The sequence below is a fragment of the Brachyistius frenatus genome, unplaced genomic scaffold (genome assembly GCF_029030835.1).
Source record: "Brachyistius frenatus isolate BFR_SWC_R1_liver_20210118 unplaced genomic scaffold, ASM2903083v1 Contig_38, whole genome shotgun sequence".
NCBI classification, from domain to species: domain Eukaryota; kingdom Metazoa; phylum Chordata; class Actinopteri; family Embiotocidae; genus Brachyistius; species Brachyistius frenatus.
Window position 1 is genome coordinate 260,013 of NW_027210637.1, and position 13,626 is coordinate 273,638.

General features: G+C 43.5%; 1 protein-coding gene across 9 annotated transcripts in view; it reads left to right on the forward strand.

Moving 5' to 3' along the window:
• Nucleotides 1-13,626, forward strand: part of limch1b (LIM and calponin homology domains 1b) — an 82,257-nt gene that overhangs the window by 37,842 nt on the left and 30,789 nt on the right. For 7 of the 9 annotated variants that reach the window (XM_069701689.1, XM_069701691.1, XM_069701690.1 and 4 more), the window contains exons 4-6: nt 2,814-2,920; nt 8,727-8,757; nt 12,191-12,301. In XM_069701689.1, coding sequence (XP_069557790.1) covers nt 2,814-2,920; nt 8,727-8,757; nt 12,191-12,301 — 249 coding nt within the window. The other 2 variants (XM_069701695.1, XM_069701698.1) reach the window with 2 other exon arrangements.

Here is a 13,626-nt window from a genome sequence, read left to right on the forward strand (position 1 = left end):
GGCAGAAACCAAAAGAAGAAAAAATAAACGCTCACTGCATGTTGTTACCGGCTCTCTCGTGGAGTCTGACGAGGTCCAACATCAGGCCGTGAACCCCGATTCCTCTATTCCGGTACTGATAAGATATTAATCACAGTGCAGGTTGAGTTCAAAGCAATCCAGGCTCTTTTTTTCTTCACATGTAGACTCGAGGAAGTGATGCTTACTCTTAGCGTTGAAGAATGTTTTTGTTATTCTTTTTACATTTTACTGTAGAACGTGCTTTTTTTTGTAAAATTTGGTTGTAAAACTACATTCATATGGAATTTAATGATGGAATTTTCCCACAATATTGATATTTCAATGTCTTTTGGCTAAATGTATTGTGACCCAGGGTGGACAGTTTTTTTTGTTGTTGTTGTGTTTTTTTGTCAACCCTCTACCTCCCAATCCTTCTCCAAACACATCGAGCTGTCAGTCATTTCTTTGCAGTAGACGCCCTGTTTCCTGTTGCAGTGACCTGCAAATCACCGCACCGTGTAGCCGCTGTAAGTGTGATTGAAGAACCTCTCGTTGCCCCGGGCTGTAACTTTTCAAGTGCTCTCTTTTTTTTAATGTCCATGCTCCAAATTATAGCTTCAACTTCTTACAGTCCCTCTGTAAGAAAAATATTATGTATCTCCCCATTACATGCAAAAACAAAAAAAAACCACTTTTTTTTCTGTCAGGAAATCCTTTTGAAAAAAAATTCAGATTACAGTTTCCTAAAGCTCAAGCAAACACTCATAATGCTTGTTTCATCTGTCTGATAGGCAGCGGCGTTTCAAAGCAGCTATTCATTGACAACAAGTGGACCTGATTCATTCCATATCTGACGTTTGCTATTTGACAGTTCAACAAATCGTCTCGGCTGTATTTGCTGCAAATGTTATTATATTGTTTGTTTTGCCGTTACGATTATTAATCACATGCATCTTGGGTTTAGAGAGAGATTCAGCGCTTCAGAAGAGACTTTGTCTTTTTCTAAAGATCTATATTGTTGTGTTCCCTCTTATTGTCTACCTCCCACTGCAGCATCTGTTTGTATGGGCTTTAATATTTCCAAAATGAATTATTATTCAGGGAATGAGTCATACATGGAAGAGGGAGAGATGTCGAAAAACTTCTTCCATTTTATAAGATTAGCCAGCACATCACATTTTAGTAAATATTTGGATCTGTTTACTTGGATACTTGGACAAAAACGGTTTGAGTCCCTGTTGCAGGCTGTCCTTTGTTCCAAGTGATAACTCATTTATTGTATCTGATACAAATTGGCTGCAGTTGTTTTGAAAGCGCTTTTATTTTGAAGGCAAATGTGACCTTGATCAGCTGTGTGTGTGTGTGTGTGTGTGTGTGTGTGTGTGTGTGTGTGTGTGTGTGTGTGTGTGTGTGTGTGTGTGTGTGTGTGTGTGTGTGTGTGTGTGTGTGTGTGTGTGTGTGAGCCAGTTAATGCAGCTGTAGGTGTGTCCTTCCTGAAGTAACACTGGCTGCAGAAGAGTGTGTGTGTTGTGTGTTTGTGTGTATCTGTGTACCAGGAGAGCAGAGATGGCCCTGTCCCAACAACACAGGAAGCCGGGGGGGGGGGGGATCTAGTAGAAATGGGAAAACATCGTGAGAAGAAGTGTGTGTTTATGTGTTCGCAGCCATGCGTGTATTCTTACATGCCGGTGTGTGTACATATAAATAAGACTCCTTGTTGTTGTGCATTTGAAAGCAGCATTTTGTTTTCAGTATGTGCATGTTGTATGGAAGCACGTAATATTTGGCACGAAAGAAACGGAGTGTGTGTGTGTGTGTGTGTGTGTGTGTGTGTGTGTGTGTGTGTGTGTGTGTGTGTGTGTGTGTGTGTGTGTGTGTGTGTGTGTGTGTGTGTGTGTGTGTGTGTGTGTGTGTGTGTGAGACAATTGGGTTGGAGAGGAAACGGTGTGACACCCTGAGAGAGAGAGAGAGAGAGAGAGGCTTCTGGGTTGTGGCCCTCTGAAAGACTCAGAAACAAAGAGAGAGAAAGAGAGAGAGAACCTGGGAACAGGAGAGGAGAGCGCAGCTCGGGTTGCATCCAACAAAGAGTTTGTCAGAGAGCAGAGGGAGGAAGACAAGTGGGGCGGGTGGAGGCCGGGAAGCAGGTGAACGAGGAGGAGAGATAGTAGTGAGACCCGGGAAACACTTGGAAGAAGCAGAAGGTCGAGAGTGAAAGTTGGGGGGGGGGTGGTGGGGGGCGGAGGAGAGAGGAGAGAAAGGGGAACACAAAACCTGCCGGCGTCACGTTTCCGTCTGTCGGGCAGGTATGCTGGTTTTCATGTTATGCGGATAACTTGAGGTGTGTGTGTGTGTGTGTGTGTGTGTGTGTGTGTGTGTGTGTGTGCGTGCGCGCGCGCAGGAACGACAAGAATTTCTTCAGATCAGTAAAATGACTCATGATGTTAAACCACTCTGGTCAACGTGTGTTTTTGTTGCCTGACAGAAGGACCTTGAAAAATGTTGTGCATGTCAGATAGAGTTTATGTGCAAATAATTGAGTTGTGTTGACGTTTTTTTTTTTTCTCCCCCCTTATTAACTGTGCGTGTTACTGTGCTTCTACCTTTTTATCAGGACTCATTTTTATTTTCTACAGTTATAATATGAATTTAATCAATGAAAAAGAATGTGTTTCTTCAGTTTTTGACCTCGTTTTGCCTTTCTGTTATCAGAGTATTTACCCCGATGAAACTGTGTGTGTGTGTGTGTGTGTGTGTGTGTGTGTGTGTGTGTGTGTGTGTGTGTGTGTGTGTGTGTGTGTGTGTGTTCTGCTCAGGACAACCTCAGTGTGTTTCTGCGTGGCTGTGAGGAGTTGGGACTGAAGGGCTCCCAGCTGTTTGACCCTGGAGACCTGCAGGACACATCGACACGCCCCGCCGCCAAGTAAGACTCAAAGCTGCCGTGTCGACCTCACTTCTCAGTGTGTGTGTGTGTGTGTGTGTGTGTGTGTGTGTGTGTGTGTGTGTGTGTGTGTGTGTGTGTGTGTGTGTGTACCTCTTTTCAAAGTTCCAACAACAACAACAACAACAAGTTGATGAAAAAGACATTATACAGTCTGTAGCGCGGTAATAATTATTAGTAGTATTATTATTATTTCTCTGCCTTCTTAGACGCAGGTTTGTAATCAATAATCGACTTGTTGGAGTGATGGTGTCGTTTTGTTGTTCTTCAAAGCTTTGACGTGTGACGGGAAAAAACAATTAACGGGAAAATAAAAATGTGAAATGTTCAAAAGAGTAAAACGGCGAAAAATAGTCACAGCGGAGGGAACGAGAGGCAGCATTGTTTCTTCTAACAAGAAACAAGATGAATATGATGTCTTACTTTGTTTGGTGTGGCGGAAACAATGCGCTCCGGTTCATTTAACAACGATATATTACATTTGAACAGACGGCACACCGAAGGCCTGATTTGCGGTCGAAAACATGTGTAAAATCGTCAAATTCACTGCAGAAACGCTGGATTTCAAGATCTTGTCTCGCACTCCCGCTGCAGTCGTATCAGATCTCGAGTGTTCTTCGTCAGCCGTTATCATCCTCGTCAGCCTCAAAGATTTCAGTTGAACTTCCTTGACCTTCAAAAAAATTTAAAAAAAAAATTCAGCTGACAAAGCGGTCTCGACTCAAAAGTCCATTTGTTCTTGAGCTTTTGAGCGTAGCTCAGAAATGAAAATAACAAATAGAGTCTTGTATTTTACTGTGCGGATGGACTGAGCGCTGAAGATGAACACTTCAATTGTGTGTCAGTAGACAGCTCTCGTCTGCTCGTGCATTTCTTTGTCTCTCTTGTCAGCCGCCCCGTCCGTCAATCCTCTCGATCAGAACAGCCGAGCGGTTCACCGCAACGCAAATAAGTAGACGAGAGTCGACGGACGTTTGTACGAGTCCTTGTGTCTGCGAGGCAACAATGGCATATCTGTTCTGCACAACTGGTCTCTGTCCAAACACCACACAAGGGTTCGCATCGCTCGCTGAACCGTGACTCCCACTTTGTTGCTTGGTAACAAAGCCAAGTTGTGTTTATTTAATTTTTTTTTTTTTTTTTTTTTTGTATGTACTGTATGTGTCTGTGTGGGTGTTTTTTTTGTTGTTTTTTTTCAGTGCATTGGACACGCGCTGTCCTCATGCTTGCTGCGGTTGTAATTCACAGTGTGGAGATGAGGCGAGAGAGAGAGAGAGAGAGAGAGAGATCAAATCTTAGCCGGTCTCAGGAGCGGCTGCGTGACAGGTTCTGTCAGGACGTGAGGAAATCTTTGAAAGCGCTCGACGTGGCTGCGGGTTTGTTTACGCCGATGTTTACGCAGCCTTTTGTTTCGGGGCAAGTTTGCGAGACCGAACGTCGTGTTGCATTCGGCCTCAGTTGAACTGGAGGTGCGGGGGGGGGGGGGGGGGGGGTTACAGGTGTCAGTTGACTCCATCTGTGCCTTGTTTTACTTTATTACAATAGTAATGCAATCTTGGAAGAAAAAAAAATGCTACTGCAGTGTGACATGAACTGGCCTCGCAAGCGTAGACAGGGAGTGAAAGTAGAGTTTGTAGAGTCGATCTGTTGTTTCATGTATATTTTTTTCCGATTTATGCGGTTGCTTATTTTAACGACGTGGTTGAAGACGTGAAAGCAGCGGCGAAGGAGGGGCTTCACGGGGAAATGTTGTTAGATCTCATCCCATCCTGATCGTCGCGTTCACGCACGGCGGCCGCGCCGCCACTTCTTACTCGGGCCGATGCTTTTTCGCACAATTTGCAATCGAAGGGATAGCGAATGACGCAATTTGTTGGAAATCCTTCGGACCGACCTCGCTTCAAAATGTGGAGTTTCTGACGGGTCGTTGAGTTTCGAATGTTAAATGGCGTGCGAAAGACTGTTTGAATTTCAAATAAAACATTTTACATCACAACATCAGCCATGCAGACTTAAACTGATTTAACAGCTGATACTTCAAACTTTGATACATTTTGAGTTTCAAATGACTAAATGAGCCTTTATTAAAAAAAAATGTCACCCTCATTTGAACAATGGTCTGAATTTTAAATAAAAAGCGAAAATGCTCATTACAAATACGCAGTTTAATAGAGGTGAAATACTCGAGGCTTTTCACGCTTGCTACACAGGATTGACTCGTGAATGATGATTTCCAGTTTTTTTAATAAATGACTACGCTCGCTCCAGAACACACGGGTAATCTATAACAGTCAAGACGAGCCTGAGCGCGAGCTGTGGTGTCGTTGTTAAAGTGGCCCTGTGCTATTTCCAGTGGTTATGTAACCCTCTTGTCGCACAGGATGCTATTTTTTTTTTCCTTTCCGCGTCCCGTTCCCACGGCAGGAAGCAGCTCCTGTGCCTCACCTTGAGTCTCCGGGACAGGTGTTTACTCATCTAGGGAAACGGCTTTGGACGGCGAAGAGTTAAAACGCGGGGCGGGTCGTGGTACACTATGAGCTCGGGCCTGAAATATCTCCTGTTCCTCCGCGTGTTGATGGAAACGGAGAAGTGACAGTTTGCCAGACGGTGTCAATGAGAGCAAGAGCGGAGATGTTGGACACATTTCAGATAAAGTCTGGAAATGCTGCAAAAAATATATATAATGCAAGTTAAATGTTTCCCTCGGTTTAAATTTTTTTTTTTTTTTTTTTTTAATAGAAAATGACAGAAAACAACCACAAGAAAATACAAGTCCTTTAATATTCATTTGTATTAAGGGTGTTATAAGTCTTTAATGTCAGCAAGGACTGAAAAATATATAAGGATTTCATCTCATTTCAAAACCCACAACGAAACGTGAAGCCTGCAGATGGGCATTTCTTTGAGGTTTCTTTTTAACATTAAAAGCAAAACTAGTAAATAAATATATAAGTAAGTAAATAAATAAAAACAAATTAAGAGTTGCAAGGCCAAAATTTGCAGGGGTTTTTGTATCAAAAAGCAAATTTGATTACATCAGTTCTGCATTACTTATTCAGAAAATGCATTTCCTACCATCTGACAAGTGATAAAGAACTTATAGGAAATAAAGAAGATATCCATAACTTTTTTTTATGTGGTTATATCATTTACTAAAAAAGATGTATAAAAGTTGTACGTGTTGGCCATAGAGCGTATATAAAAGTAGACGTAGCTTTCGGCTCTGAAAAATTAGGCCAGTGCGGAAGTTTTTAAAGGTGTGATACCACCGGGTGCCACTAGAGGTCGGCTCCAAAAAGCCCCCGGCTCCATAGACTCCCATTCAACTTGTCTCATCAGATTCTCAGTCAATAAAATTCCTCCATGAGTTGTCTCGGTGTTGTTAGCTAAAGTCGCTCCTTCTTATTCGCTTTTTTGCCGTCCTTCTGAAAATAATCCCGTGATTAATTAGAAAATCCGCTTCAAACAGCTGCGTTTTTTTTTGGGGGGGGGGCGTGTCTTGTTTGATTGACAGCCCTGTGGCGCAGTCAGGTTATCGGTGGGTGGGACGTAGCATCGTCCGGTTTCCCATCAGATCGAGTCAGACACCTCCGACGTTGTGAGATTCTGGTCATCGCTGATACAGCGTAAATAAATTCACGGGCACTGACGCTCGTAGAAAACGTACAGACAGAAAAGAAAAGGAAGAATTTGACAGAGGTGATCGCCGGCTAACGAACCGGGCCTCTTATTATGATCTAATACCTTCTGGAATCTGTTCGAGCTTTTGCTTCTGCAAAGTGACAGTAGAGAAAAAGCAGCCTGTCTTCATGTTTACTTTGCCAGCTGACAGTGAGAGAGGATGATGATGATGATGATGGTGAGGAGGAGGAGGAGGAGGAGGGAGGGTTTGCACATCATCCCCTCCAGCTACTTTCACCTTGCTCTCTCTCTCTCTCTCTCTCTCTCTCTCTCTCTCTCTCTCGTGGAAAACCAATGCAGCTGCAGTTTGGGTGTCGGTAGCGCGTCGAGTGAGTCGGAGGCTGTGACCCCCTCCGGCTTCTGGAAACTGGTTTCCAAACAGTCTCACGCTGTGTCGTGTGCTCGTTATTTTTCTCTCTTCGCCGTAAATGAGACCGAAACAAATTTCCCAGATATTGATGTGGGTTTCGCCTAAACAGCATCACTCAGTCACGCAACGCAGACATTAAAGAAACCTCAACCTCTTGTGGCTTCTTAAAGCTCGGCTCTGCTTTCCAGACATATTTCCTGTCCAAGGTGATCGCAGCGCATTATCATGATTAGGCATCTTTGATTGTGCGTCTACAAAATGTGTATATATGTAACTATCTATATATATCGTAAGGATTTGTTCAGCCGGGACGATGCTTCTCCGAAGTTACACTGAAACGTCTCTACATGCCCCTCGCAGTAAACAGTGTTTATGGGTAATCATCGGTCGGGCGCCTAACGCGCACGCGGTCTCAAATCTCAACGTGCGTCGTGTGGATCGACACTTCAAAACAAGCTGATGGCGTCTACGCAGCTCTCCCGGGAGAAAAACAGACGAAAACCAATGAACCATGTACCAAAGAAAACAGCCTGGGCGAAGGTGTCAGAGCGACACCTCTGCAGGTTCGACTGCGCGCAGCACACGTCCGGATGAATTATTCACTCGTCCTGCTGAACATCATCCTCCCCGCGTTGGCTTCACTCCTCCGGCTGCTTTTCCGTTTCGGTATCAATTTGAACAATTTATTGATGACCTTTCATCCCAAGAGAGTTTGCTGATTACGACAGGAAAACCTTGGCAGGACCTTTTTTTTTTTTTTTTTTTTCCAGGACCTTTAGCTCTAAAAACACTTTTGAAGACTTTTGCTTTGGGGAATGTTGTTTTTTAATGAGCATCTTTAAAACACAATATGCGTTTAACTCGATTTTGTGAGTTGCTTTTTTTTTTTTTTTTTTTTTTTTTTTGATCACGACACTTTATTGTGAAAAATGTGTGTCCATTAAGGGATTCAAAAAATATATATATATATTTACCTTCAGGCTGCACAGGTCTTACACACTTTGGGAAGGAGACATGTTTGATTTTTTTTTATATATATATATATATATATATCTTGATCTTTTACGTTGTCGTGCGTCTTTGCGTACGTGTCTTGTGTTTTTGTCCATTTTCTTCTGTCTCTCTTCCCCTCTCAGCCTAGAAGTAAGTATGTCCACTTCACAAGTGTGTGTGTTGGGGGTTCAGTTTTACAACTGCTTCATTCCACTTCCCATTTATAGCTTCATGTGGCGATCCGCAAGACCCACAGCTTTTTCGTTTTGGCAACATGTGTGGCGTTAAGTGGCCGTCGCTGCACTCCACCTCCCGGAGATCAGCCGGCAGCCAAAACCCTCTCTGCAGAGAAAGGATCTGATTCAGTGGGTGATGAACCCCAGATCTAGAAAATCTTAAATTGAGAGGAAAGAACATTTTACTTTGTGTAGTGCAATCTTACCGAGCTGCAGTCAAACTACTGGAACTATTGAATACATTTTTTTTTTTTTTTTTTTTAAAAACATCCCCCAAAAGACAAACTAGAAACGGAGAGAATGGAGTCTAGAGTCTGTTAGTTCTGCCTGCGTGGGCTACGCTCACTGCAGACTCCTCTGTATTTTCACAAAGTTGTGTTGTTTTTTTTGCTGCTGTTTTGCATGAATATGTGGGAGATGGTGATTCTTGAAGTTGTCTACTGTTATCTTTATGTAAGACATTTGTCTCACTACGCCTCTGTCTCGCTCTCTCTCTCTTTGTCTCCAGGGGAAGCGACTGCAGCCGAAAGCTCAAGAATGTAAGTGACACCGCTGGATTACAGTGGGATGATTTGTTTGTGTGTTAAATGTATGTCTTGGATGGAAACTTGTGATTATGGCCCAGTGTCCCCGTCCGTGCTGTCGTTGTCGCAACGTTTGATTTCAGTAGCTCGGTTTTATTCTCTCAGTACCTATTTGAGCTTTAACGTTTTAAACGTCTACTTGTATTTAAATTATTCTTTTCTATGAACTCTTGGATATCTGCATCATCTTTTCTAGCTGCACTACTTTTTCCAGCTTTTCTTGCTTTTTGTCTATTTCTCACGCTCATTACCTTCTTATCTGTTTTTTTAACTTTACTCAGCTTTTATTTATATAGCCCCCTTTAGACAAGCCCAAACATCAGAGAAACACAAACATAAAAAAAAAAGCAAAGACCCAAACAAACAGAACAACAAGTTTAAAAATAATGTTAAATATAGGAGGTTAAATATAATGGAGGACCTAAAATTGGAACAATTAAACAACATTTTGAAAATAAATTAATAGGAATATTAAAAAAAATAAAATAAAAAAAAAGGGATTAAAAACAATAATTAAGAATGTTGAATGTCTTCGGTTTTGGTTTGTTCTTTTCGTCATTTTATTTGAGCTTCAGCTGTTTTTTTCTCCTTTCAATATTTCTGCATAATCCTCTCACGTTAAACTCTTCCTGTTCTACTTATTTGAGGTCTCTGTGCACTTGCTGCTCTGACGATCTTTAAATTATTTACTTTTACAGCCTCACTGTTGTCACCGTCTGCTCAAAATGTCCTTCCACGACTTCCCATCCTTCTCTAATCATGCTGCTTTAAGACGTAGAGCACACAATGCAAGCCCTGCCCTCTCTGCAGTCAAAGCACTTCTACTCTCTCCTCTCTCTCCACCTCTTCCTCCTCCCCCTCCTCCCCGTCCCTCCTCCTCCTCCTCTCACTGTGATGCTGGTGTGCACCGTACAAGTTACTGTGTCGAGCTGCAGAGCTGGCCTCGGCTGCTAGCATCATTTATCTGACTAAACACAGGGACTCTCGGCTCCGATGGCCAGCAGCAGCAGCAGCAGCAGCAGCAGCAGCAAATGGCTCACAAATTCCCGGCTTTAGCCAGGACCTGCTGCTACGATATGTTACCCCAGTATGGATGTGCTCCGCGGGCTCGGGACTGAGGACTATAGGATTTGACAGCAGCTGTCCCTGCAACACGTCAGATATTGAGAGGGGAAGGAACTGCACCGGGAGGAATTTTGTTTTTACTGATGTGCTGCTAAAGGTTGTTGTTCAGCAACACGGACGTGACGTCGGATTAAAAAGACGATTGTCTTCGCAGGTGTGAAGGAGACGTGCTGATCGTGCATATCTGCATTGTGATGACCGGTATAATGAATCTGTATCTGCACTTCTGCAGGTCGTGCATCAATGTCTGCATGCATGGGCTTGTGTATAAGTATTGACATCCCAGGTGGTTTATTAATGCACTCCCTCCTCTCTCTCTGTGTGTGTGTGTGTGTGTGTGTGTGTGTGTGTGTGTGTGTGTGTGTGTGTGTGTGTGTGTGTGTGTGTGTGTGTGTGTGTGTGTGTGTGTGTGTGTGTGTGTGTGTGTGCGTGTGTGTGTGTGTGCGTGCGTGCGTGTGTGTGTGTGTGTGTGTGTGTGTGTGTGCCCATGAAACAAAGAGAATCTTGTTGTTTTCAGTGGAACCTCTTTGACAGGTCTTTCCACATGTGTACTGTGGCAGACAGCTGCTGAAACCGACGAGGCAGAGCGAGTGTGACAGTGTGCATCATTTCCCGTCAGAGTCTCGGCCCGTCGTTTGTACTCCTGTCGGTCAAAACTCCACTGATATCTTTTCTTTGAACTACTGTAACTCTTGAGTCAAAGTTGTTTTTTTTTTTTTGTCTATTTGTTAGTTTGGTGTTGCTCGGGTAAATCGGGCACGCTGGTGGGATGTTTTTACCCTCCGTGATTATGCAGTTGGAATCAATATGGCTGGGTTTTTAAAGCGCAATGGCGAGCAATGGGGGAACACATTCGGTGCTGTGACCCACTTCCAATGGGAGCTGGCACGACGGTGTTCATTATGCTGGTGACACAGAAGCCGCCGTACTTTGCGGCACAGGGTTGCTACAGTACAGAGAGCAGATAATGAAGCTGCAGTGTGGTCACAGAACTGCTTGTAAGGTGCTCCTTGTTTCTTCTGCATGCTTACACAAAAATAGGACTGTCAAACATGTAAACGTGTATAAAGATAGATTTGATTCATCGATTTAAGTCGAATTCTAGTGCCCACGGTTGCCGAATCTTTATTCGGGCTAAAAGTTGAATTTCCCTCCACATAGGGTGACAGAAAAGGACTCATTTGTGCTTCTTCTGATCAGCAGGCCGCTTCCTTTGCTTTTCCTCCATTTGTGTTTGAATTTGCACTTGACAGTATGACTGAAATAAACAGCATTAAGCCATGCTGAGCTTTCTTATCAAAGCAATCCCTTCGGAGTGCCGGTTGACATGGACACAGTAAATATAGCCGGGAGCACTTTGCCAACGGTGCTAAAGGTGCAGCTTTGTTGTGATCTCCCTGCGGCCACAGTCGGCCTGTACATTCTGCATTTTCTCTTTAGGCCGTTTAGCTGACTACAAAGGAACTTACTCCGAACGCAGTGAGCTTCAGTTCCTCAGTCACACTCAGCGTTACTTCGAAGGCATTCGGTTACGAACATAAGTGCAAAAAAACAACAACAACAACAACAACATAATCACAGACTCCTTCGGCTGCTTATTGAACAGTGTTTATGTGTTTTTAGGGAGCTGTGATTTATCTGGTGAGTTATGCACTCGGGGCTCGGCTTAGCAAAGAGGCAGATACAAATCAACGCGACCCACTGAAAGGTTTGCTATATCTTAGTAGCAGCAGAAGAAGAAGGCTGCGACCGGTTTCCGGGTCAGAACAATGGCCCGGGTCTTGTCGTGTTTGCGCAGGACGCGTTTGCTAACGTGGAACTTCTTTTAGAAGAGGCTGGACTGTAATGACCAGGAAACCAGCATGCTATTACTTCCCAGGGAGAAAAGTGAGAGGAAAAGAGTGGGGAAAGTTGTCATCGTGCACGTTCAACCTTTTCCTTTCTTTTTTTCAGTATTTTTAATGAACCTGGACAAAACATACACATGTATAAAGCAACAGATGATAATATGGATTTCTTCACGACTTAAACAGAGGTTGAGTCTTTTTTAAAAGGTGTCATAAGAGTACGTTTGACTCGCAACTCTGGTTGGAAAAAAACAAAACGAATCTATGCATATGTCTGTAACGGTTTTCACTTAATTTAGCAGTAATCAGTCTGCATTCATGTTCCATGCGTTGCTTTGACTGAGACTTCCTTTTACAAACAAAATATCAGCACATTTTGGTCATGATTCCTGAACCGTGTTTCTTCTCTCCTTCAGGTTTTAATCACTATTTACTGGCTGGGTCGGGCTGCCAACAGCTGTACCTCCTACAACGGGCCCACGCTGGACCTGAAGGAGTTTGAGGGCCTGCTGTCACAAATGCGAAAGGTTTGCCAAGTCGATGTTTATTCATCTTTAGGGATTCAAAAATATACCGGAAATCCAAGTGCAGGGACGACATCGCTGTTGTGTTCAGCATCTCTCGGTAACCACAGCTGGTGGAGTGCAGTACAGTCTAAGGATTAGAGAAGCAGAGCGCATATTTGAGCCCTGCAGTAACTAAACGTCCAGCCAAAGTGACCTGAAGAGGGACACACAGCTTCTCTGCTGGATCGCTTATTTTTGGGGTGAATTCAATAAATGTGTTTGTTAAGATTTCTCCGAAATGATGTCAGGCAGAAGATAACACCATCATCCACCCCACCTGCGGTCTACTCCTTTACTGACACACACACACACACACACGCACACACACACACACACACACACACACAGTGATAACCGCTCACAGCCATGATGTCACCCCCGTGCAATTTGTTCCACGATGTGACGTGACGTCCCCTTCGCTGTTCTGTGAAACCGCTGCCAGCTCGGCAAAAGGACTTTCCCAGATGTTCACACGTCGCAGACGAACAAAACAAAGTCACGTTTCCACGAGACCAAAAAAAAAAAACTCATGATGTGAAAATCAAGGGAACACGTTCACTTTTTGTAAGTAGCCGAGGACAAGTGCAACAGGAAAAGGTCAAATTTGAAGAAAAGACAGACATTTTCTCGTCTCGCTGCTTTTCCCGAGTTTGACGCCAAACTTGACGTGCGCCGTCTTCTCGTGTGCGCGTCGAAATTGACGATGTGCCCGAACCGACAGTCGCGAAAACACGTGTAACTCAGGCGCCGGTGTTCATCAGTGCATCTGTGCATCACTTTGCTGTAATGCCGCCTTTAAAACCAGGACAAAACAACGCTTGTCATGATATTACGATATCTACGCCTCGTGTGATGTTGATAAAACATTTTCTTTTACACTCGAGTTGTATCTCTCAGATAGTTTTGGGTTTTATGTTTTCTGATCATTTTCTCTGAGATTTTTTTAAGAGCTAGCCAGAAAAAAAAAATATATATATATATATATCAGCTTTTCGTGAAAGTCAAATAGATGAAAACTTGTATCGCAGTTTAAAAAAAAATTATGTCAGTACTTCAACAAAGCAAAATAGGTGCATGTCACTGAAGGACACGTACTTAAAAACATAATAAAGGCTTTTGCAAAGGTTTGGAAGTTTGATAACAGATGTTACGGGAACAGGAACAGGAAGTCTCTTGGTAGACGGGAAAGGCCTTTCTCCACCTCCCATTAGCTGCAAAGACACATTTCAACTGCAGACAGGGAACGGGAGGAGTCACCGAGGTGAAGAGAGAGTGATGACGAGTGA